The following is a 22,088-nucleotide window of genomic DNA, read 5'->3' on the forward strand; positions in this document are numbered from 1 at the left end:
TAATCAGATAGGTTTGCAAACAATAGGTTTGCAGTCTATTTTGGTTTAGACTAAGGTGGTGGTTCTTTAGCCTAGTGGTATTCATTCATTCATTTATTCATTCAGGCATTATTTTTAGGTTTCTACTTTGTTATTATCTACAGAAATGCAAGGATGAATGAGATGTAGCCCTGACTCATAAAGATCACAGTCTGGTTGAAGAGACTCACCATAGATAAATGTGCTATATCTGTAATGGAAGCATGAACCAAAACCTGGGTGCAAGTTGGGAAGAGAGAACAGCTTACTCTGCTGGGGTATTGAGTGAAGGTGTTGAAGGGGATTTGTAGGATAAGGTAGGCAGGAAGGGGAAAAAAGCATTTGAGGCCTAGGAACTAGTAAGTACAAAAGGGTAATGTGGTACAAGGCCTTGCAATACTCTGGAAATAAGTTTGGTGTGGATGGAGGAATTGCTGCCAAGTGGGGTGTGGGGTAGAGGAAGCAAGAGGTAATTTGAGCTTGTATTTTATGAAGTGCTAAAAATTTGGGATTTTCTTGTGTGGCCCCACTGGTATTCATAATCCATAGATCCTACCACTCTTATCCCCTTACCTTCTTCATGAAGTCACTTCCTTCCACATCCAGCTTAAATTCCAAGGTCAATCACTATTAACCTTCCTGTGAATACACTCTCAAGCTATCTGCGCTCTTTCACTTTGCTACATATATCTGGCCAAATTCAACTCTTCTTATCTTCCATGCTAGCAGCCACACAGCTGACTGTAGACGGAGGAAAATCACAACCATACTGACAAGTATCACTTACACTCCTGATCACTAAACTCATAAGAAAGTAATGCTGTTAGGCAATCATACACTGTTGCCCTAGTCCACTCATTCACCTGGATCATTACATCGTACTTTTTCATCTCTCATCAAACCTCAGCATCTTTCCAAATTATTACTCTCAGATGACCTTCTTTCTACTTCACTGAGAAAACTGAAACCATGAAAAGAAGGCTTCTACACACCTCTACCACCATATATACCTACCCACCTGCTTCTGTACGAATCCACTGTACCTGATCTCCTGTCCAAGCTCTTAGCTAGGGCTAACCCTGTGACCTGTGTGCACCCACCTTCTCTCAACTCCTCAAGGATGTTGCTGCAACAATTCTCCCTCTATCTCCTGGATACATTTTGGTCCCCACTGGATCATTCTAATTAGCATAAAAGCATGCTGTTACTCTCCCAACTTGAAAAATATCTTCATTGACCCTACTTCTCCTCTAGCTTATGCCCCCATTTCTCTTCTTCCTTTTATAGCAAAACTCTTTGAAAGAGTTTTCTGTAATACTCATGTTCTCCAATTTCTCTCCTTCCATTCTTCTTGAACCCACTCCTTAGAAACTGTCCATCTTCCTTGACCTATCATTACTCAATTTTCTTCATTTGGCTCTAGAACACCATACTTTCCTGGTTTTCCTCCCACTTTTTTGGCTAAGATTCTTAGTCTTTGGTGGTTCTTTCTCATCTCTCTTAACTTAAGTATCCAAGTGTCCCACAGCTTAATCTTTCAACCTCTTCTCTTTTCTACCCACACCTACTCTTTTGGAAATTTAATCCAGTCTAATGACTTTAAATATCATCTTTAGGCTGATGAAATTTGTATTTCCAGCCTGGATCTCTCTCCTGGACTCCAGACTCATAAGTCCAACTTCTTACTTAGCTTCTCTACTTGCATTTCTAATTGGAATCTTCAACCTAAAATATGCAAGTCTATGCTTTAATATCCTCCCACCCCTAAATCCTGTTTCATTTGCAGCTTTCCCTTTTCAGAAAATGCCATGTCTTTTCTACAACTGCTCAGGTCAAAGCCTTGGAATCATCCTCTCATTTTTTTCACACCCCACATCCAATCCTGTATAGTCTTCCCCAGACATCATCATGATTCATGCCTTGCCTCCTTCCAGTCATTACTCAGATATCATCTACTGACAGTGGCCTTCCCTGGACATCCAATTTGAAATTGCATAAACACAAACACACACACTTCTTATCTCCTTTCTCTTCTTTACTTTTCTTCTTAGCACTTATCTCTAGCTAACCTGCTATACATTTTATTTATTTGTCTTTTCTCCATTAGAATGCAAGCTACATAAAGATAGATATTTTAACCTATTTTGTTCACTAACTGTATCTCTAGTGTCTAGAAGAGTGCTTGGCTCACAGTGGAAGTTCAATAAATATTTGCTGAGTTAATGAATGCACAAATGAACACACATGTAAAGGATGATGCATGGGAGGTCTATTAAAGCATGACTTTATCAGATCTGTTTTTTAAGACCATAACCGTGGAGGTAATGAGGAAGATAGGCTAGCAGGCAAAGATTAGTGGCTGGAAAATAATTTAGGGGCTATTGATAAAAAAAAATTTTGCACCCTGAACTAAAGCAGTAGTGTTAGAAATAGAGAGAAGGAGATGAGCTGGACCAACTGGGGCAGGAATTAGGAAAGAAAACGGGATGGTCAAAGTGTATATAGGGATGTTAGTATGAGTTAACTTGCCTCATACCTGAGGTGGGGCAGAAAAGTCTGGCTACACTCTTCTTGTCTCTGCCTGGCTCAAACTGGGCTCTGCTCTCAACTCTAATATTATTTCTGGCTCTTTTATTAAGTTCTGCTTTGGATCCCTTCCTGTATGTATAACTTTGGGCAAGATACTTTCCCCTTCCTAACAGTACCTGTAATTATTTCCTAGAGCTGCTATAACAAATTACCACAAACTGGGTGGTTTAAAGCGGAAACTTATTCTCTCACAGCTCTGAAGGCTAGAAGTCTGCAATCAAGGTGTGGGCAAGGTCATGCTCTCTCTGAAGGTTCTCAGGAAGAGTCTTTCTTTGCCTCTTCCTGGGTTCTGGTGTGTGCCAGCTATCCTTGGCATTCCTTGGCTTGCAGGTGCATGACCGTAATCTCTGCTTCTGTCTTCACATGATTTTCTCTCTGTGTCTGTGTCTTCACATGGCATCCTAATAAGGACACAGTCACTGGATTTAGGGGCTACTCTAATCCAGTATGACTGCATCTTAATTAATTACATCTGTGAAGAACCTAAATCTAAATAAGGTCATATTGTGAGGTTCCACATGGACTTGAATTTTGGAGAGACACCACTATCTTCCAGAGAAAGGAGGTGGACATTTAGGGTAAACTATCATTATCAATTTGTGTTTTATAAATCACAATCTTCATCTTGGAATTTCCTGTAAGTTTGCAGATGAAAAAAATTATTTGCTAACTCTTGCTTTCCCAAAGAAAGTGAAGGAGGGATAGGATTCTATGGGTGTGTTCTAGAGGCCTAATACACCAAAGTGATCAAAATAAGAGACTGTTCATATAAAGCCCTTGGCATATTACTTGGTATTCATACATTCCACAAATCTTTCTTGAGCACTTGCTATGTGACAGCCACTAAGGTAGATGCTGGGAATACAACGGGAAATGAGAGAGATGCGATTCCTGCCCTCACAGAGCTCAAAGCGTAGTGGTGGAGGCAGACATTAAACATTCAGCAAAGATATAGGTGTAAGAGTAAATACAAATCCAAAAAGAAAAAGAAATTAATTTTCCCTGGTATAAAAATGGTAAAGAGACTCTTCTCTCCTCCTTTTCTTTCAGAGCATTTCTTCAGAGTACTTGTAATTGCGAATTCTTTCTTTGTCCCTTTTAAAAACCTAAGCCTCTTGCCAACTTTATAACCCAGGAATGTCTTTCTCAAGGACCTTGGAGCCATCTTTTTGAAATGGAATCATCAAGGAAGATAGCGTCAGAGAAAACCAGAGCCAGACAGAAATTAAAGTGGTGAAGGTAAATTTCAGGCAGGAACTATTGTAATAGGGGAAGAGAGACGTGAGTATGAAGCTCCATTCTGAATACAACAAGGACAAGTGGGGACTTTACAGCCAAGGAGCAAGGTAAAGAGGGGTCAGTGGATAAAAAAAAATTGCCAAGAGGAAACATCAAGGATAAGGGGGTTTCTGGCCAAAAGAACTTAATAGAATTATTAAGGAAGGCAGGATGGTAAGGTATTGGGGGGAGGGGAAGTGTGGAGGGAGGAATTTGATCAGATAATCATGGTTGGGAGATTTTTCCCCTATTACAAATGAGAACTCGGGTTAGTGAATGTGCTGGCTGTCCCCTGACCTTCTATTTAATACGGCCTGTGTTTTTGGTCCTCCCCAACCTTTGCCTTTGCAGCATATTATTTTTTTTAACATCTTTATTGAAGTATAATTGCTTTACAATGCTGTGTTCGTTTCTGCTGCATAACAAAGTGAATCAGCTATATGTATACATATATTCTCATATCCCCTCCCTGTTGCATCTCCCTCCCACCCTCCCTATCTCACCCCTCTAGGTGGTCATAAAGCACAGAGCTGTGTTATGTAGCTGCTTCCCACTAGCTATCTATTTTACAGTTGGTAGTGTATATATGTCCATGCTACTCTCTCACTTCGTCCCAGCTTACCCTTCCCCGTCCCCGTGTCCTCAAGTCCATTCTCTATGTCACGTCCTCTTGTTTAAGGCCTAGTTATCATTTGAGAACATGTATGGGATGGGTTGTATCTGCTTGGCTATATAAAAGGGTTAGGTTTCTTTCTGTCTTCCATCTCTTCAGGGGATTGCCTGTGATATGAATCATATTCTGGTTTAACGTTTATTCAGTAATAAAATTGCTTTCTTTTCCTTCTACCTTTGTGGAAAGGTTTTCTGGGTAGCCAGGAGATTTTGGTTTTAATTATATTTCCCCAAAAAGGGGAATGAGAATTGTCAAGCACTACTGGTGGGAGGGAAATCTGGAACAGCCATTCTGGAAAGTTATCAGATGATATCTAGTGAAGTATATATTTGCCTTTTGCCCAATAATTCTATTCCTGGCATATACCCCAGAGAAAATGTCCTTAAGAAAACAATTTCAAGGCTGTTCAATACCCTATTGTTTATTGTAGTCAAAATAGGTGCCCATCACTAGGGGAACAAATGAAAGATAAAACATGGTAGATATATATTATGGAATAATGTGCATAATACAGAAACAATGAACTACATGAACATACAGAAACAAGGATAGATCCTAAAATAGCACTGAATGAAAGAGAATCAAAATACAATTTATAGCACAATAACTTATTTTTTTCAAAGAAATTAACTTTTATTTGAAAGGAGACTACCCTTCCCCTCACTATTTCTAAGGACTCTATACAATAGCCTACTTAAACCATTTCCCCAATACCAAAATTTCTAACAGCAAAGCATACAACTGCTCTAAATAATAAGGCTTGTCCTTCACTGATTAAACTTCAAAAATTTCAACACAAAAATCAAACTTTACGTTTTTAAGTTTTAACAAATGTATTTTAAATACAACATGTTTTGTAGGAGTCCACAAGCTTTTCATCTCTAAAAAAACGACATAATTTTTAGGGTTCAAAAATTCCATTCTTCAAAAGAAATGACCAAGTGTTTTCTTCTATAGCTTCAAACTTTCTACACTCAATTATTTGATTGCTCCATGCCACCCCAGACAAACCTGACATGACTGAACTACTTTATGTTACTAACTTCCCCAAAAGAAAGTTAAAAAAGGAGTTTGTAGTAAATGCAGCTCTCTAATACCATGTCTAATACAATATCTAACACAAAAGAAGCTTTAAAAAGATAATTTCTTTCTTCATTCGATTAGTCAGGAGTTAATTTTCTGTAAAAGCAACAAACAAACAAAAAACCATTTACAAAAGCATAACACTAGGGGTTCCTGTTTTACTCAAGATGTTTAACTACTCAAAATGACAACAATTACATCTTTAAGAATATAATAAAAGGGGTGAAAACAGCAATACAATCGACAAAGTGTAGATGCTAAATAAACCAAAGATGTTTTTAAGGGTTCTTTTTAAGGAGTAGGAAGGATTAGAAGCTTGGAGAAATCCAGAATTAAACAAAAAAAGAGAAAGGGAAAAAAAAAAAAGAAAAAGATGTCCTCAACAGCAGCCACTCTGTTTATCAATAGCGTTTTGGGCTGTAGGAACAAGATCTTTATTGTGATCTGTATCGACTATAGTAAGGAGAAGGTGATCTTCTTCTGTACCAGTAATCATCATCTTCATATCTGTCGTACCCACGATCATATCCTCTATCATAGTAAGAATCTCGACGTCTGCCACCTCCTCCACCTCCACCTCCACCTCCACCGCCTCCACCACCACTGTGAGTTGGTCTGCCCATGTATATGCCTGGTGTGGGTGTGTGCACTCTCTTGGTGATAGAATAATCTACACGAATTCTTCTACCATCCAGCTCCATTCCATTTTCCCTTTCCATAGCCTCCTTTGAGTCATCTATTCTCTCAAAATAAACAAAAGCAAATCCTTGTGATCGTCCAGTTCACTGGTCATAAACCACATTGACACCACTCAATGGTCCATATCAAGAAAATACTTCGCGAAGATCTCTCTCTGTCGTGTACAAACTGAGGCCAAACACTCCTAGACAAGTGTTGGGATCTGGATTTGCCCTGCTGCCTGTATGTCTTCTCTGGTTAGACATTGGAGAATGACTTCGGCTCCTGCGACACCGGTATTCTAGTGTATAGGACCTACTTTGAGATTGTCTTCTATGAGAGTGAGAATGGGATCTGGATCAAGTGTAACGTCTATGAGAATGCCTCCTTGACCTCGACCTGGATTTTAATCTTGATCGAGAATGGGATTGAGAGTGTTTGGAAACTCTTGATGGACTATGAGATCCTGACCTGCTCTCTGATTTTACATGAGCAGGAGTTCCCGTTGGAGATTTTGACTGAGAGCGAGGCTCTCTGCCCTCGAAGTTGTTCTCTCTACATCACTCATGTTGGCCAGGCACTCCCCAGAACTAAATAAGAGACAGGTCTCGGCTTGAGGGCCGATGGCCTAATCAACCAGCTGACTGGACCGTGGGGAGGAGGAAAGAGTTGGCAACAACAGCCGCTCCACTCCACTCCCACTCGGTCGCAGGCTCTGGCAAAAATCCACAATAACTTTTTATAAATAAAAAATACAGACACACAAAACAGTACTGCCTGTTTTTCAAAGATAGATGCACAACTCAAGGTTTATAAGAAACATCAAATGTATGCCTATTATTGGGATGGGAGTGGGACTGGATATAAAATAAAACAAGGGCCTTATATAGACAAATGTCGATAATGTGCTGTGATCTGAGGAATACAATCAACTTTCTGAGCCTCAGGTATAATAAATAAATAAAAGACACAAAAGAAAGGAGGTAGAGGAAAGAATTCTCCCACACAAAGAACTGGTCAGCTCTCTAGCGAATTAAGACTACCATCCCTTCTTAAATTCACTATCCTTCAATTTGCTACCATAAAGCTAAATACAAATAGAATTAGGAAGGTAAAATAAGGAGGTTATGTTGTCTGAAGTGGAGTATCTTTTTACAATTCCGTTCTGGCTGCCTTTTAAGAAAAGCTTGTGCATTAATTATATGTCAACAAATCATGGACAAAGATTATTTAACATTTTTAGATAGACTCATTAGAAATAGCATTCTGTTGGTCTAATTAAAGTTTTATTTCAGGATAATTCCTACCTTTTAATTGAATAATACATATTTATTGCCAGACATGAGTAATAAGAGGACCTCTGCTGATGACTTTATATGCACCACAAAATTATCTCTTCCGCTGCCAAAGTAAACCCTAAGTTGTGCTGCCTTCGTGTTTTCACGATATATCAAATTTAAACATGTGACAGCAAATTTTCACAGATAATCTAATAAAATCATTAACTGGAAAGTACTCATTTGCATAAGGATCAAATGTCAACAAGAATATAAAAATTAAATTAGCATTTGAAATCTCCAGACTTTTGGTTCTCTGGAATTAAACTTGAAGACATTACAAAGCCAAATTGTAATTAGATGTCTCCACTGTTGTCTACCAATAAGAATAGGGCTTTGGGGGAAATCAATTTAACCATCTATTCAAAAGATTTTAATAAAGAAAGATTTTCTTATTTAGGTCTATAGTCATCTCTATTTTGTTTAAGTAATTCCTCTTTAATTCAGGTGGTGACACCGTAAGTGTGCCATAATCAGTGGTAAGATAGCTTCCCAATTGTTTTCAGGTTCAAGATACCTTTATCCATAAATAAAGTAGATTTAAATTTATATGTTTTGGCCTTTGTCTAGGAGTATGAACAGACTGATGAATGAAATGAAGTCTTATTTCACTTAGAATGTTTTACTTTGCTTGACTTTTAGTGGCTTCTACTTCTGTTGTTTCTGGTACAGACACATAAAACCATATCATAAAGAAGCTTTAAAGTAAGAAAAGGAGATTAACAAGAATGGTCACTGATTCTGTATGCTTTCTCTGGTTTTAACTGTAATCACCTTTTGCTCCAAATACCATCTAGAACACGCTAACAGGCAATTCTTCCTTTAAGAATTACTAGGACAAGGGCTTTAGTTTGGCAACTCACCAATGGTTATCAGTCTACAGCTATACAGGAACTCTGACTCAGTTGCTGACCAAATCCTTGAGCTTTACCTAAAAATAACATTCTTAAAATTACTCATTTATATAATATAACGAAAACTGTGTTAGCTTTCTCCTAGTCCTTTACTGCTTAGGAAAGTCACAATAAAAATTTCTAACAATATCAAAGTAGATAATCTCTATACTTTTATGCAAGAGTTGCATCTCCCAAAATGAGAAGCTTGATGTAGATAATTCACCTAATTGATTTCTGATCCAATTTCTTAATTTAATTTAAAAGTTTAAATTTCTAAACTATTGTTATCTAGCTTTTACACTCTAAGATGAAAATTTACCCAGACAGGTCATCTTGTTCAACTAGATTTTCAGAGAAGTTAATAGTAAAAGTACAAATATGAATCAGATTTTTCTGGTCCTTTTTTTAAACCCTTAAACCATAAATATTTTAATTAATTTTTAACTAATTAATGACAGAAACTGAAATTTCTGTGAAATAAAAAAATGTACAGGTAAAATTATTTTTTCTTTTTCTATGTTTATGTATGTTTATAAACAGTCAATATTACAGATAAAATATTTGAAATGAAAATATATTTAAAAATCTGCACTCATATTTTTCATGAGAAAGCAGTTTTAAACTATAGTCTATTGAATGAGGCAGCCATCTGGTGACGGAAAAGAGCACTACAGACACTATCTTGCATGAACTGAACGTCATGAATATTCTACACAAATCAACTTAACCTCAAAAAATATAGTAGTGCTCTCCAACAGAAATATAATAGAAATCACATATGTAATGTAAAATTTCCTAATCGCCGCTTTTAAAAAGTAAAAAGAAACAGTAATTTTAATAAGGCATTTTTATTTAAACCAATATATCAAAACACATTATCATTTCAACATGTAATCAATACATATTTTTTTCATGCTAGGTCTTCAAAATACCATGTGTGTTTCACAGCACAACTCAATTCGGACTAGCCACATTTCACGTGGCTGTGGCTAGTGGCTGCCATGTGGGACAGCGCAGATCTAGAAAATGAAACGAGGCCTGCAGTTACTTTGATTTGCCTAAGTTCATTCATTTCTCAGCCCCTCTGCCCACTCTTTTAAAAGTTCTTTCCTTTCCCTCTTTAAATTTTATCTTGTAAAATTTTTTGGCCTCCTGTACACTTTGGAATACATAAACGGCCCTCAAAAGTCTGTCGACGAACGACAAGAAGACCCTTGGAGGTCCTATGTCTTCTCTGAAGGGCACCAGGGCGTTACGTAGGCCTGCGCTGTCCTTCCATTCGGCTCGCTCTGCGCTCAGCGGCTTCGGGCTGCAGTCAGCTACACTCCTGGAGGGCGGTGGTGGCGGGCCGCAGGACCAAGAGCGCGCGGGGGGCATCAGGGCCTGTTCCGACCATCTGGCCGCCTTGACATCACAGCGTCGTGTCTTCGGGGTTCAAGTCCAGCGAGGCTCCGGGCTTCCAATGAAGGTCAAAGATTTTCAGTAGGAAAGAGCCGGGACTGGAAGAGGCAACGACTAAGTCCCCGCCATAAGTCGTCGCTTCCCATCCGGGCCTCTGATCCGGCGAAGGTGAGTGAAAAGCTACCTGCAGGGATCAAATGACCCGCAGCTCGGGAAGCTCCCCACCCTTTCCCAGGAGCACCAGCAGGGTCTTCCGGGTGGACCCCGACCTCTGCTGATTGGTTGGAGCTTGCCACCACGTGATCCAGAAACGAGTCGGCCACCGCTTTCCCCGCCCCTTTCTCCCCCTCCCCACCCAGAGGTCGCGGGAGGCGGAGGGCGGGTTTCCTAGGCAACCGCAGCGGGGTAGTGTGTACACACCAGGCCCCACGGTAGAGAGGGTGTGGTGCCTGCTGCTGCAAGACAGGGATTAAGAAGTGGGAGTGGACTCTGTTCTGTCTCGGATTGCCCCGGAATCCATCCTCTCTCTGGGATAAGGTGAGTGACTATCCCCTGGTGGCCTTTGGGAGTACCTCACCTGTAGGCAGGCCCCAGGAGTCTCTGCTCCCCTCTCCTCTCTCTGGCTACGCTGGGAGGAAGACAAGAGAGAAGCAACGTTGAGGTCAAAAGACCCCTGTAACGGTGCAGTGGCGATCATGATAATGAGAGACAGTGACATGACTTTATCTGAGGCCGTCACGGTTGCCAGAGCAAAGCTGAAGAGGAGGAGGAGGAGGAGGAGAGGGAGGGTGGCCCACAGCCGCCTGTGCAGCCTTTACTGAGGGAACGAACTGCTCCTTGGACACACTTGATACTGCTCACCTAGAGCTGGTAGGGCGTTTTTTTGCCCATCAGTAATAATGGATGGATTCTGATCCATTTGTACCCAATTAATTTTTAACTAATTAATGACAGAAACTGAAATTTCTGTGAAATAAAAAAATGTACAGGTAAAATTATTTTTTCTTTTTCTATGTTTATGTATGTTTATAAACAGTCAATATTACAGATAAAATATTTGAAATGAAAATATATTTAAAAATCTGCACTCATATTTTTCATGAGAAAGCAGTGTTACTTGACCATACAGGGCTTCTAGTTTGTAGAAAAGAAATTTGATTTTCTCACAATGACACCCTCCCCAGCTCTCATGGCAGACAAAAACATTACTCTTGGTACTCTAATTATTGTTCTACTCTGATTGGTCATGTACAGAAAGTATTTAAGTTATATCATATAGGACCCTGTGGCATGACAATTAATTCAAACCATTCAACAAATTTTTATCAAACACCAAGCATGTGTCAGGCACTGTGGTAGGTTCTTTGTCCCTGCCTTCAGTGAACATGTAACCTGTCAAGGAGGAAAGACCTGGAAGCATCACAATACAGTGGAACAGGTGTTGTATATAGGGCATATGCTGGCTTTAATTGGAGTCATGAGGAAAAGAATGATTATAATACTATCAGAGAGAATTAAAGTCTTCACAGAGAAGACCCTTGATTTAAATCTTTAAGGGTATATGGAGTATGCCGTAAAGTCAAGGGACAGTTAGGGAGGGGGAACAGCATGTGCCAAGAACAGAAATACCCCATGCCATTCAGAGAACTATAGTTGTGGCCAGAGCCTGGGTTGTTCCTGGGAGTTTGTGGTTGATGAGCTTGAGAGGTAGACAGGAGTTAGAGTTTGGAGACCATGAATACCTTCCAAGAGGAGCAGCGTGAGTGGATTTCCCTTTCAGGAGGTTGCTGTCACAGTAGAGGATCGATTGGCAGGAAGTGGGACTATAGGGAAAGCATTGGTTAAGTTGAAGTGATGAGAGCCTGAATCAAAGCAGAGGCAATTGGATAGAGGGGAGGAAAAAAAAACAACAACAACGTGATAGACATTTAAGAGGTATATGCAGAAAGATTTAATGAGTGAGCAAAAGTGGGGGAAAGAATAAAAGAGTGGTTGAGCATAAGTTCCAGGCTTCTGACTTGGATGATTAAAAGAATGGTGTCACTTACCAAGAGAAAACATGCATTAGGAGAAGCAGGCTGGCTGGAAAATATAGAGTTCAGTTTTGAACATACCGAGTTTGAGACACATTCAGGTGGAGCTTTCCATGTGTGTAGTTGGGTGTTGCACAGAAAAGAGGAAGATAAAAATTAGTAATTCTTCAGCAAGAAGGAAACTATTAATCAGAAAATTAAGTTTTACATAACAAATAGAGAGACGCCAAGGAGAAAAAGTCACACCAAAGCAGAAAAAGAGCCATCAGCATCATCAGATTCGATGACAGGGTCAAATTGAGAGCTGAAACATGTCTAGTGTCTTTGGCAATTAGATTATTGTTGACCTGGAAAAAGAAACTGCAGTGGCCTGAGGTGTCCTCACTGAGACTGCAGTAAACTGAGAACTGAATAGAGGTACTGAAGGATTGCTAATGACTACATATCTTTTGTAATGTTTCCTAATGCTATAATATGGTACTAATGACTTATATCTAAAAGTTTTCCTGTAAAGGGATCTAAAATCAGCTGTTCATTGAACACAGGATAGGAGAGCTTTTTTTTAAAGATAGTAATGACCTAACATTCATATATGGAGAGAAAAGAGACCCTAGAGAAAGAAAGAGGGGAATAAATGAAAAGAAGGAAAATTTGACAGACCAAAGTTCTGAAAGAGACTGAAGAGGATGGGATGAGTACACAGGAAAAGGGATTCATTTTGGGCAAGAGAAAGAATACTTTTACTAAGACAGGAATCAGAAAGTGAAAGAAATACAGTTGACCCTTGAACTGATTAACTGGGGGTTAATCCATGTATAACTTATAGCCGGCCCTCTTATCCTTCGTTTCTCCTTATCCTCGGATTCAAAAGGCATGGACCATGTAGTATTGCAGTATTTACTGTGGAAAAATATCTGCATATAAGTGGGTCTGTGCAGTTCAAACCTGCATTGTTCAAGAGTCAATTGTATATTTTAAGAGGTGTGGGAATTTAAGGAGTGTATATCTGATGGTGTCACTGTTCTCTGTGAAAATGGGGACAAGATCATCTGCTGAGAGAGAGAACTTGAGAAGAGTGGTGAAAGTTTAGAATAGTCCAGACGTTGTGAATCCCAGATCTGTATCTCTAGTCCTACTCCCTAGGAGAGGAAGTTGAAGAGGAAAATATAAAATGTCTGTTGTTGGATTCAACTCAAGTTAGAGACCATACATTTGCAGTGATTTCAACTCACATGACCAACTGGCCATGTGAAATCTTCCAGCAGCACTCCAAAGCAGAGAGCACAGGTGACTAGGTCAACCCAAGGTTTGAGATTGGAAGCGTGAAAGCTATAGAAGCTCCTGGTAGCTCCTGGCTCCCTGGAGAAACTAGAGAAGATCTGTAGTTTCTTAGATGGGCAGGCCCTGAAAAGAGCTTTCCCAAGGCGCTGAAGAGTGGGTGCAAGCTGGGCATCAGGACACTCACCTCTTGATGGAATCAGAAACTGGAAGCCTTGGGACCACTTGTGACTGGAGAAAACATACAAGACTTGTAAATACCAGGAAGGTCCATAATTATGCATAATTAATTATGCACAATCACATAATTCAGATGTAGTTATGCAAATTATAGAATTTGGGGGTTTTAAGTTAAATTTTGTTTTGCTAATTAACTATTGAATTACAACAAGGTTTTTCCTAAATGAGGGCATTGGTGAAGGGAGGATAAGGTGAAGTGAAAGAAAAGGTTGGTACCCCAAATATGCATAGTAGTCTTCTTGAATAAATGGAGAGTTATATCTTGTTCTAGAGGAAGACTCAATACTGTAAAGATGGACGTTCTCCCTAAATTAATCTTTACAATCGCATCTCAGTCAAAATCCCAAGTGAATTTTTAAAAACTAAATGCAAAATAATCATAAGTCTTATTTGGAAAAATAAATATGAAAGAATAACTGGAAATTTCCAAAAAAGAAAATGAGATAGAAATTTACAACATGAATCACAGTAATCAATACAGGATAATACTGTAGGAATAGATAGAGCTAAGGGAAAGCAGATTAGAAAGTCCAAAATTAGGCTCAAGTATACGTGATAATTTAGTGAATAATGAAGGGAGCAGTTAATTTCTTCTGTAATAGGTATCTTGGACGTGGACTAGAAAACTTGGATGGCTGTTTGTTGACTTTGGGGGTGTTAAAGGCAGGTTTTATCCCTTGTGTGGTGGTGGGCAGACAGACTTTTCCTTTGGTGCTCACAGACATTAAACCAGAATGTAGGGGCTTCTCTTCTGATAAGAAGAGGTGCTACAAAGCCCTCCTTTACTTGGGGTGCCATCCAAGTAAACCTAAGGAGGGAAGACTGTGGCCTGCATCTCTGTATGGGCCTCTGATAGATTATCTAAATTCCTTCAGGTTGTTCCTTGCTACATGCTCCCTTGCCTGGCCACTCCTATGCTGTAATATCTGGGGGTTGTCCAAGAATGGGGTAAAGAGACAGTTGCCAATTGGAAGCAGGGTAGGAATGATCAATATTACTTTTAATACAGATCCATCATCTAATCACTGCTCACCATCCTCACTACTACCACCCTATTCCAGCTGCCATCCTCTCTCACGTTATTATAACTGCCCCTTGACTGATCTCCTTGCTTCTCCCTTCAACCGCTACAGTCCATTTTCAACAGAATAGCTAGGGCGATCCTTTCTGAAACCTAAGACAGCTTGTGTTATTCTTTCTTTCAAAATCCTCATACAGCTTTCCACCTTACTCATAATGAAATCCAAAATCCTCATAAAAGCCTACAGGATAGCACATGATCTGACCCCACAGAACCTCTCTGACCCCACATCCTACTGGTCTCCATCTCCCTCACTGTGCTCCAGCTACATCATCTCACTTGCTATTCTACAAACGTGTCAAGTATACTCTCACCCATTTTTTTTTGCATTTTCTTTTCCCCATGCTTTGATGCTTTTCCCCAAGATTCCTCATAGCCCGTACTGCCTCATTTTCCACAGTTCTTTGCCCAGATTCCACATTATCAAAGAGGTCTTCTCTTTTCTCCCATATCTATTATTCTCTAACTGGTAGATATTAGTCCTCAATGCATAAATGAATGAATGAGTGAATGAACAGAGATTCCATTGTATGAGGATAACTTTCTGGGTGTACTTTTCTTTGTGGTGCTAGCTGGGATCCCTTCCTCAGCATAGTGAAGCAATGTCCCCAGTTTACAAAGCCTTAGTACAAATATAGGCTGTGCATATTACCCTGATACAGATCTCAAAATCCTTTGATTTGGACTCTTTGGATGGCCCACAGCCACTTTCTTCCCAATCACTGCTGCTCTGAGTTTGGGGAATTTTTTTTTTTCTTTTTTTTGTGGTATGCGGGCCTCTCACTGTTGTGGCCTCTCCCATTGCGGAGCACAGGCTCCGGACGCGCAGGCTTAGTGGCCATGGCTCATGGGCCCAGCCACTCCGCGGCATGTGGGATCCTCCTGGACCGGGGCATGAACCTGTGTCCCCTGCATCAGCAGGTGGATTCTCAACCACTGTGCCACCAGGGAAGCCCTGGGGAATTTTAAAGGATAGTTTTGTAAAATTTCTTCCTCTGGTACCTTGAATTTTGGGCTGGTCTGTACTGATGGGCTTTTTCTCTCAGTCTGATGCCATCTGCTTTATCTTCATTCAAAAGACCTTTCTCAACATCTCTGGCCATCAGTGCTCTTTTGCTAGCACTGCTACACATTCCTTTCTTATTTTCCTAGTTCCCTAGTCATTCCAGCGAGATTTGAGCAGAGAAGGTAGGTAAATACATGGCCTCAAGTCACCATCTTTTTTTTCTTAAAATTTTAATTTACATGTACACCTGCACATGTATAAAGTTTTGCATAAATGATTAAAAGTGAGCATATAAATACTTTAAAAAAATAAACATTTATGTAAAATTTCATAACATGTATGTAGAAACCACACAAATCTTAGGTATCTAATTTTATTCTCTCGAAGTAAATGCATTCCATTAGCACCTAGATCAAAAAATTTATCTTCATCAGCACTCCAGAACCTATCTTTTGCCTCCTCCTAGTCAATCAGCCCTGAAAGGTAATGACTATCTTGACTTCTAATACCATAGATTAGTTTCCAGATTTTATATGAATGGAGTCATGCAGTATGAACTCATTGTGTTTGTGTCTTCCTTTGTTCAATATTGTGTTTGTGAGAATCATCCACGTTATGTACACCAATAGTTTCTTTCTCATTCTACTCCTAGGTATAAACCCCAAAGAAAACTGTACCTATGTCCTGCATAATAAAAATGTCCAGGGAAACACTATTCAGCTCCAAACTGGAGACAGTCCAAATGTCTACTAACAGTAGAATGAATAAGTAAATGGTTATATATTCATATTATACAATACTAAACATGCTTTTTTAAAGTGTAGGGTTTTTTTTTTCTTTTTACCTAGATCCATCTCCATCCAACCTCTCATGCCTATTATAACCACACCAGCTTTCACCTATATCCAAGGTAACTCATGTTAACAACTTAGTATGTATCTTTACATATTTTCTCCTTACATATGCATAATCATAAACACATACATATCTGTATTCTATATCTATACACACATGTATGTACACACATATCTGTGGAGGAGTTATTATCGTAAAAGGTAGAATCACAATAAACAAATAAATACAATTTCTACATATTGCTTTGTCATGTCCTCATATTAAAACCAGGATTCCTATATTTTTAAAATAGTATATGTCTGGAATAATATAATGAATATATTAAAAATTATGAAAAATTAGGTTAAATTTTATTGAAGCTACTTAGGTATTTAGTAGTTCATACCATCTAAAATGAGGAAGTTGACTAATTCATTTTAATAAACATTTATTACCATGCCTATGGTATGTCATTAAGCCCTGAAAATTCTTTTCTTTGCTAACTATACTTAGAGAACTGTATTCAGTTTGGCACACCATAGTATAATAGGATGAATGAACTGGAACTGGTTCAAGGGAGAAAACCAGGGCTCTTTCTAGTGAGAGAACTAAAAGACATGAACTGAGGGCAAGGTGAACGTATAGATGAGAGATGACTATGTTCTTCAAGTATTAAAGGGTCATAGTATGAAAGAAAAATTATGCTTGTTTTATTTGAACCCAGGAGGTAAAATGACAGTGAATGGGGAGGAGTTATGGAGAGAGAGAATTAAATTCAGAATAAAAAATAACTGTCTAAGAGAAAACTTCAGAGATGGAATGGACTGTCTTGGGGTCCAGACATACTTGGTAATGTACTGTTGGAAAATGTCAAGCCACAGGTGAGTAATTCCACCTAAGTAACTTTAAGGCTCCTTTAAATGATATTGCATGACTCTAGTACTTATTTCAACTTTTCCTTTTCCTTAACAGTTATATTATTATAACCTTTATTTTTAATGGAAGATGATTGAATGTGAAAACCTAAACCAAGAAGACATAATTAAAGAACTGGTGAGTCAAAGCCAGGTTTCTTTTCAACTACATTTGTAAGAATATTAAATGGAACATTTCTACACTCCTTTCTGGAGCTTATCTAGAGATTTCGTCTACACCATGATCTTTGGAAGTAGAGAAAAATCATATATATGACACAACTTTTCTTCTTGTGAGTGAAAAATGACATCAGTGAAACTGGCCGTTTATAATTTCTAATGGCAAAAATAAGTTTTTATTATCTTTTTTTTTTCATTTTAACATCTTTATTGGAGTATAATTGCTTTACAATGGTATGTTAGTTTCAGCTTCACAACAAAATGAATCAGTTATATATATACATATGTTCCCATATCTCTTCCCGCTTGCGTCTCCCTCCCTCCCACCCTCCCTATCCCACCCCTCCAGGTGGTCACAAAGCACCAAGCTGATCTCCCTGTGCTATGCGGCTGCTTCCCACTAGCTATCTACCTTACGTTTGGTAGTGTATATATGTCCATGCCTCTCTCTCGCTTTGTCACAGTTTACCCTTACCCCTCCCCATAGCCTCAAGTCCATTCTTTAGTAAGTCTGTGTCTTTATTCCTGTTTCACCCTTAGGTTTTTCATGACATTTTTTTCTTAAATTCCATATATATGTGTTAGCATATGGTATTTGTCTCTCTCTTTCTGACTTACTTCACTCTGTATGACAGACTCTAGGTCTATCCACCTCATTACAAATAGCTCAATTTCGTTTCTTTTTATGGCTGAGTAATATTCCATTGTATATATGTGCCACATCTTCTTTATCCATTCATCCGATGATGGACACTTAGATTGTTTCCATCTCTGGGCTATTGTAAATAGAGCTGCAATGAACATTTTGGTACATGACCCTTTTTGAATTATGGTTTTCTCAGGGTATATGCCCAGTAGTGGGATTGCTGGGTCATATGGTAGTTCTATTTGTAGTTTTTTAAGGAACCTCCATACTGTTCTTCACAGTGGCTGTATCAATTTACATTCCCACCAACAGTGCAAGAGGGTTCCCTTTTCTCCACATCCTCTCCAGCATTTATTGTTTCTAGATTTTTTGATGATGGCCATTCTGACTGGTGTGAGATGATATCTCATTGTAGTTTTGATTTGCATTTCTCTAATGATTAGTGATGTTGAGCATTCTTTCATGTGTTTGTTGGCAGTCTGTATATCTTCTTTGGAGAAATGTCTATTTAGGTCATCTGCCCATTTTTGGATTGGGTTGTTTGTTTTTTTGTTATTAAGCTGCATGAGCTGCTTATAAATTTTGGAGATTAATCCTGTGTCAGTTGCTTCATTTGCAAATATTTTCTCCCATTCAGAGGGTTGTCTTTTGGTCTTGTTTATGGTTTCGTTTGCTGTGCAAAAGCTTTTAAGTTTCATTAGGTCCCATTTGTTTATGTTTGTTTTTATTTCCATTTCTCTAGGAGGTGGGTCAAAAAGGACCTTGCTGTGATTTATGTCATAGAGTGTTCTGCCTATGTTTTCCTCTAAGAGTTTGATAGTTTCTGGCCTTATATTTAGATCTTTAATCCATTTTGAGCTTATTTTTGTGTATGGTGTTTGGGAGTGACCTAATCTCATACTTTTACATGTAGCTGTCCAGTTTTCCCAGCACCACTTATTGAAGAGGCTGTCCTTTCTCCACTGTACATTCCTGCCTCCTTTATCAAAGATAAGGCGACCATATGTGCGTGGGTTTATCTCTGGGCTTTCTATCCTGTTCCATTGATCTATCTTTTTGTTTTTGTGCCAGTACCATACTGTCTTGATTACTGTAGCTTTGTAGTATAGTCTGAAGTCAGGAAGCCTCATTCCTCCAGCTCCGTTTTTCGTTCTCAAGATTGCTTTGGCTATTCGGGGTCCTTTGTGTTTCCATACAAATTGTGAAATTTTTTGTTCTAGTTCTGTGAAAAATGCCAGTGGTAGTTTGATAGGGATTGCATTGAATCTGTAGATTGCTTTGGGTAGTAGAGTCATTTTCACAATGTTGATTCTTCCAATCCAAGAACATGGTATATGTCTCCATCTATTTGTATCATCTTTAATTTCTTTCATCAGTGTCTTATAATTTTCTGCATACAGGTCTTTTGTCTCCTTAGGTAGGTTTATTCCTAGATATTTTATTCTTTTTGTTGCAATGGTAAATGGGAGTGTTTTCTTGATTTCACTTTCAGATTTTTCATCCTTAGTGTATAGAAATGCCAGAGATTTCTGTGCATTAATCTTGTATCCTGCTACTTTACCAAATTCATTGATTAGCTCTAGTAGTTTTCTGGTAGCATCTTTAGGATTCTGTATGTATAGTATCATGTCATCTGCAAACAGTGACAACTTTACTTCTTGTTTTCCGATTTGGATTCCTTTTATTTCCTTTTCTTCTCTGATTGCTGTGGCTAAAACTTCCAAAACTGTGTTGAATAAGATTGGTGAGAGTGGGCAACCTTGTCTTGTTCCTGATCTTAGTGGAAATGCTTTCAGTTTTTCACCATTGAGGACGATGTTGGCTGTGGGTTTGTCATATATGGCCTTTATTATGTTGAGGAAAGTTCCCTCTATGCCTACTTTCTGCAGGGTTTTTATCATAAATGGGTGTTGAATTTTGTCAAACGCTTTCTCTGCATCTATTGAGATGATCATATGGTTTTTCTCCTTCAATTTGTTAATATGGTGTATCACGTTGATTGATTTGCATATATTGAAGAATGCTTGCATTCCTGGAATAAAACCCACTTGATCATGGTGTATGATCCTTTTAATGTGCTGTTGGATTCTGTTTGCTAGTATTTTGTTGAGGATTTTTGCATCTATGTTCATCAGTGATATTGGCCTGTAGTTTTCTTTCTTTGTGACATCCTTGTCTGGTTTTGGTATCAGGGTGATGGTGGCCTCGTAGAATGAGTTGGGGAGTGTTCCTCCCTCTGCTATATTTTGGAAGAGTTTGAGAAGGATAAGTGTTCACTCTTCTCTAAATGTTTGATAGAATTCGCCTGTGAAGCCATCTGGTCCTGGGCTTTTTCTTGTTGGAAGATTTTTAATCACAGTTTCAATGTCAGTGCTTGTGATTGGTCTGTTCATATTTTCTATTTCTTCCTGATTCAGTCTTGGCAGGTTGTGCCTTTCTAAGAATTTGTCCATTTCTTCCAGGTTGTCCAGTTTATTGGCATAGAGTTGCTTGTAGTAATCTCTCATGATCTTTTGTATTTCTGCAGTGTCAGTTGTTACTTCTCCTTTTTCATTTCTAATTCTATTGATTTCAGTCTTCTCCCTTTTTTTCTTGATGAGTCTGGCTAATGGTTTATCAATTTTGTTTATCCTTTCAAAGAACCAGCTTTTAGTTTCATTGATCTTTGCTATCGTTTCCTTCATTTCTTTTTCATTTATTTCTGATCTGATTTTTATGATTTCTTTCCTTCTGCTAACTTTGGGGTTTTTTTGTTCTTCTTTCTCTAATTGCTTTAGGTGCAAGGTTTAGTTGTTTATTCGAGATGTTTCCTGTTTCTTAAGGTAGGATTGTATTGCTATAAACTTCCCTCTTAGAATTGCTTTTGCTGCATCCCATACATTTTGAGTTGTCGTGTCTCCATTGTCATTTGTTTCTAGGTATTTTTTGATTTCCTCTTTGATTTCTTCAGTGATCACTTCGTTATTAAGTAGTGTATTGTTTAGCCTCAATGTGTTTGTATTTTTTACAGATCTTTTCCTGTAATTGATATCTAGTCTCATAGCGTTGTGGTCGGAGAAGATACTTGATACAATTTCAATTTTCTTAAATTTACCAAGGCTTGATTTGTGACCCAAGATATGATCTATCCTGGAGAATGTTCCATGAGCACTTGAGAAAAATGTGTATTCTGTTGTTTTTGGATGGAATGTCCTATAAATATCAATTAAGTCCATCTTGTTTAATGTATCATTTAAAGCTTGTGTTTCCTTATTTATTTTCATTTTGGATGATCTGTCCATTGGTGAAAGTGGGGTGTTAAAGTCCCCTACTATGAATGTGTTACTGTCGATTTCCCCTTTTATGGCTGTTAGTATTTGCCTTATGTATTGAGGTGATCCTATGTTGGGTGCATAAATATTTACAATTGTTATATCTTCTTCTTGGATCGATCCCTTGATCATTATGTAGTGTCCTTCTTTGCCTCTTCTAATAGTCTTTATTTTAAAGTCTATTTTGTCTGATATGAGAATTGCTACTCCAGCTTTCTTTTGGTTTCCATTTGCATGAAATACCTTTTTCTATCCCCTTACTTTCAGTCTGTATGTGTCTCTAGGTCTGAAGTGGGTCTCTTGTAGACAGCAAATATATGCATCTTGTTTTTATATCCATTCAGCCAATGTGTGTCTTTTGGTGGGAGCATTTATTCCATTTACATTTAAGGTAATTATCGATGTGTATGTTCCCATTCCCATTTTCTTAATTGTTTTGGGTTCGTTATTGTAGGTCTTTTCCTTCTTTTGTGTGTCTTGCCTAGAGAAGTTCCTTTAGTAGTTGTTGTAGAGCTGGTTTGGTGGTGCTGAACTCTCTCAGCTTTTGCTTGTCTGTAAAGGTTTTAATTTCTCCATCAAATCTGAATGAGATCCTTGCTGGGTAGAGTAATC

General features: G+C 38.5%; 2 protein-coding genes, 1 long non-coding RNA gene and 1 pseudogene across 4 annotated transcripts in view; 1 reads left to right on the forward strand and 3 right to left on the reverse strand.

Annotated features, from left to right (window-relative positions):
* RTN1 (reticulon 1) overlaps positions 1-22,088 on the reverse strand; it is a 413,685-nt gene that overhangs the window by 262,907 nt on the left and 128,690 nt on the right. The window lies entirely within an intron of this gene.
* LOC117196399 (transformer-2 protein homolog alpha-like) lies at positions 5,167-7,010 on the reverse strand (annotated as a pseudogene).
* The window catches only part of LOC125963585 (uncharacterized), a 39,566-nt gene continuing 26,862 nt past the window's right edge, over positions 9,385-22,088 (reverse strand). Inside the window, exons 2-3 of the long non-coding RNA XR_007475753.1 lie at positions 13,452-13,495; positions 9,385-10,581 (exon numbers count right to left, since the gene is read on the reverse strand). This is a non-coding gene — a long non-coding RNA (uncharacterized LOC125963585). The remainder of the gene's footprint in view (positions 10,582-13,451; positions 13,496-22,088) is intronic.
* The window catches only part of LRRC9 (leucine rich repeat containing 9), a 114,428-nt gene continuing 102,695 nt past the window's right edge, over positions 10,356-22,088 (forward strand). Inside the window, exons 1-2 of the mRNA XM_049706427.1 lie at positions 10,356-10,490; positions 17,398-17,478. Coding sequence (XP_049562384.1) covers positions 17,431-17,478 — 48 coding nt within the window. The 5' untranslated portion in view covers positions 10,356-10,490; positions 17,398-17,430. The remainder of the gene's footprint in view (positions 10,491-17,397; positions 17,479-22,088) is intronic.

Source organism: Orcinus orca, chromosome 2, assembly GCF_937001465.1.
Source record: "Orcinus orca chromosome 2, mOrcOrc1.1, whole genome shotgun sequence".
In the NCBI taxonomy this organism is placed as follows: Eukaryota; Metazoa; Chordata; class Mammalia; order Artiodactyla; family Delphinidae; genus Orcinus; species Orcinus orca.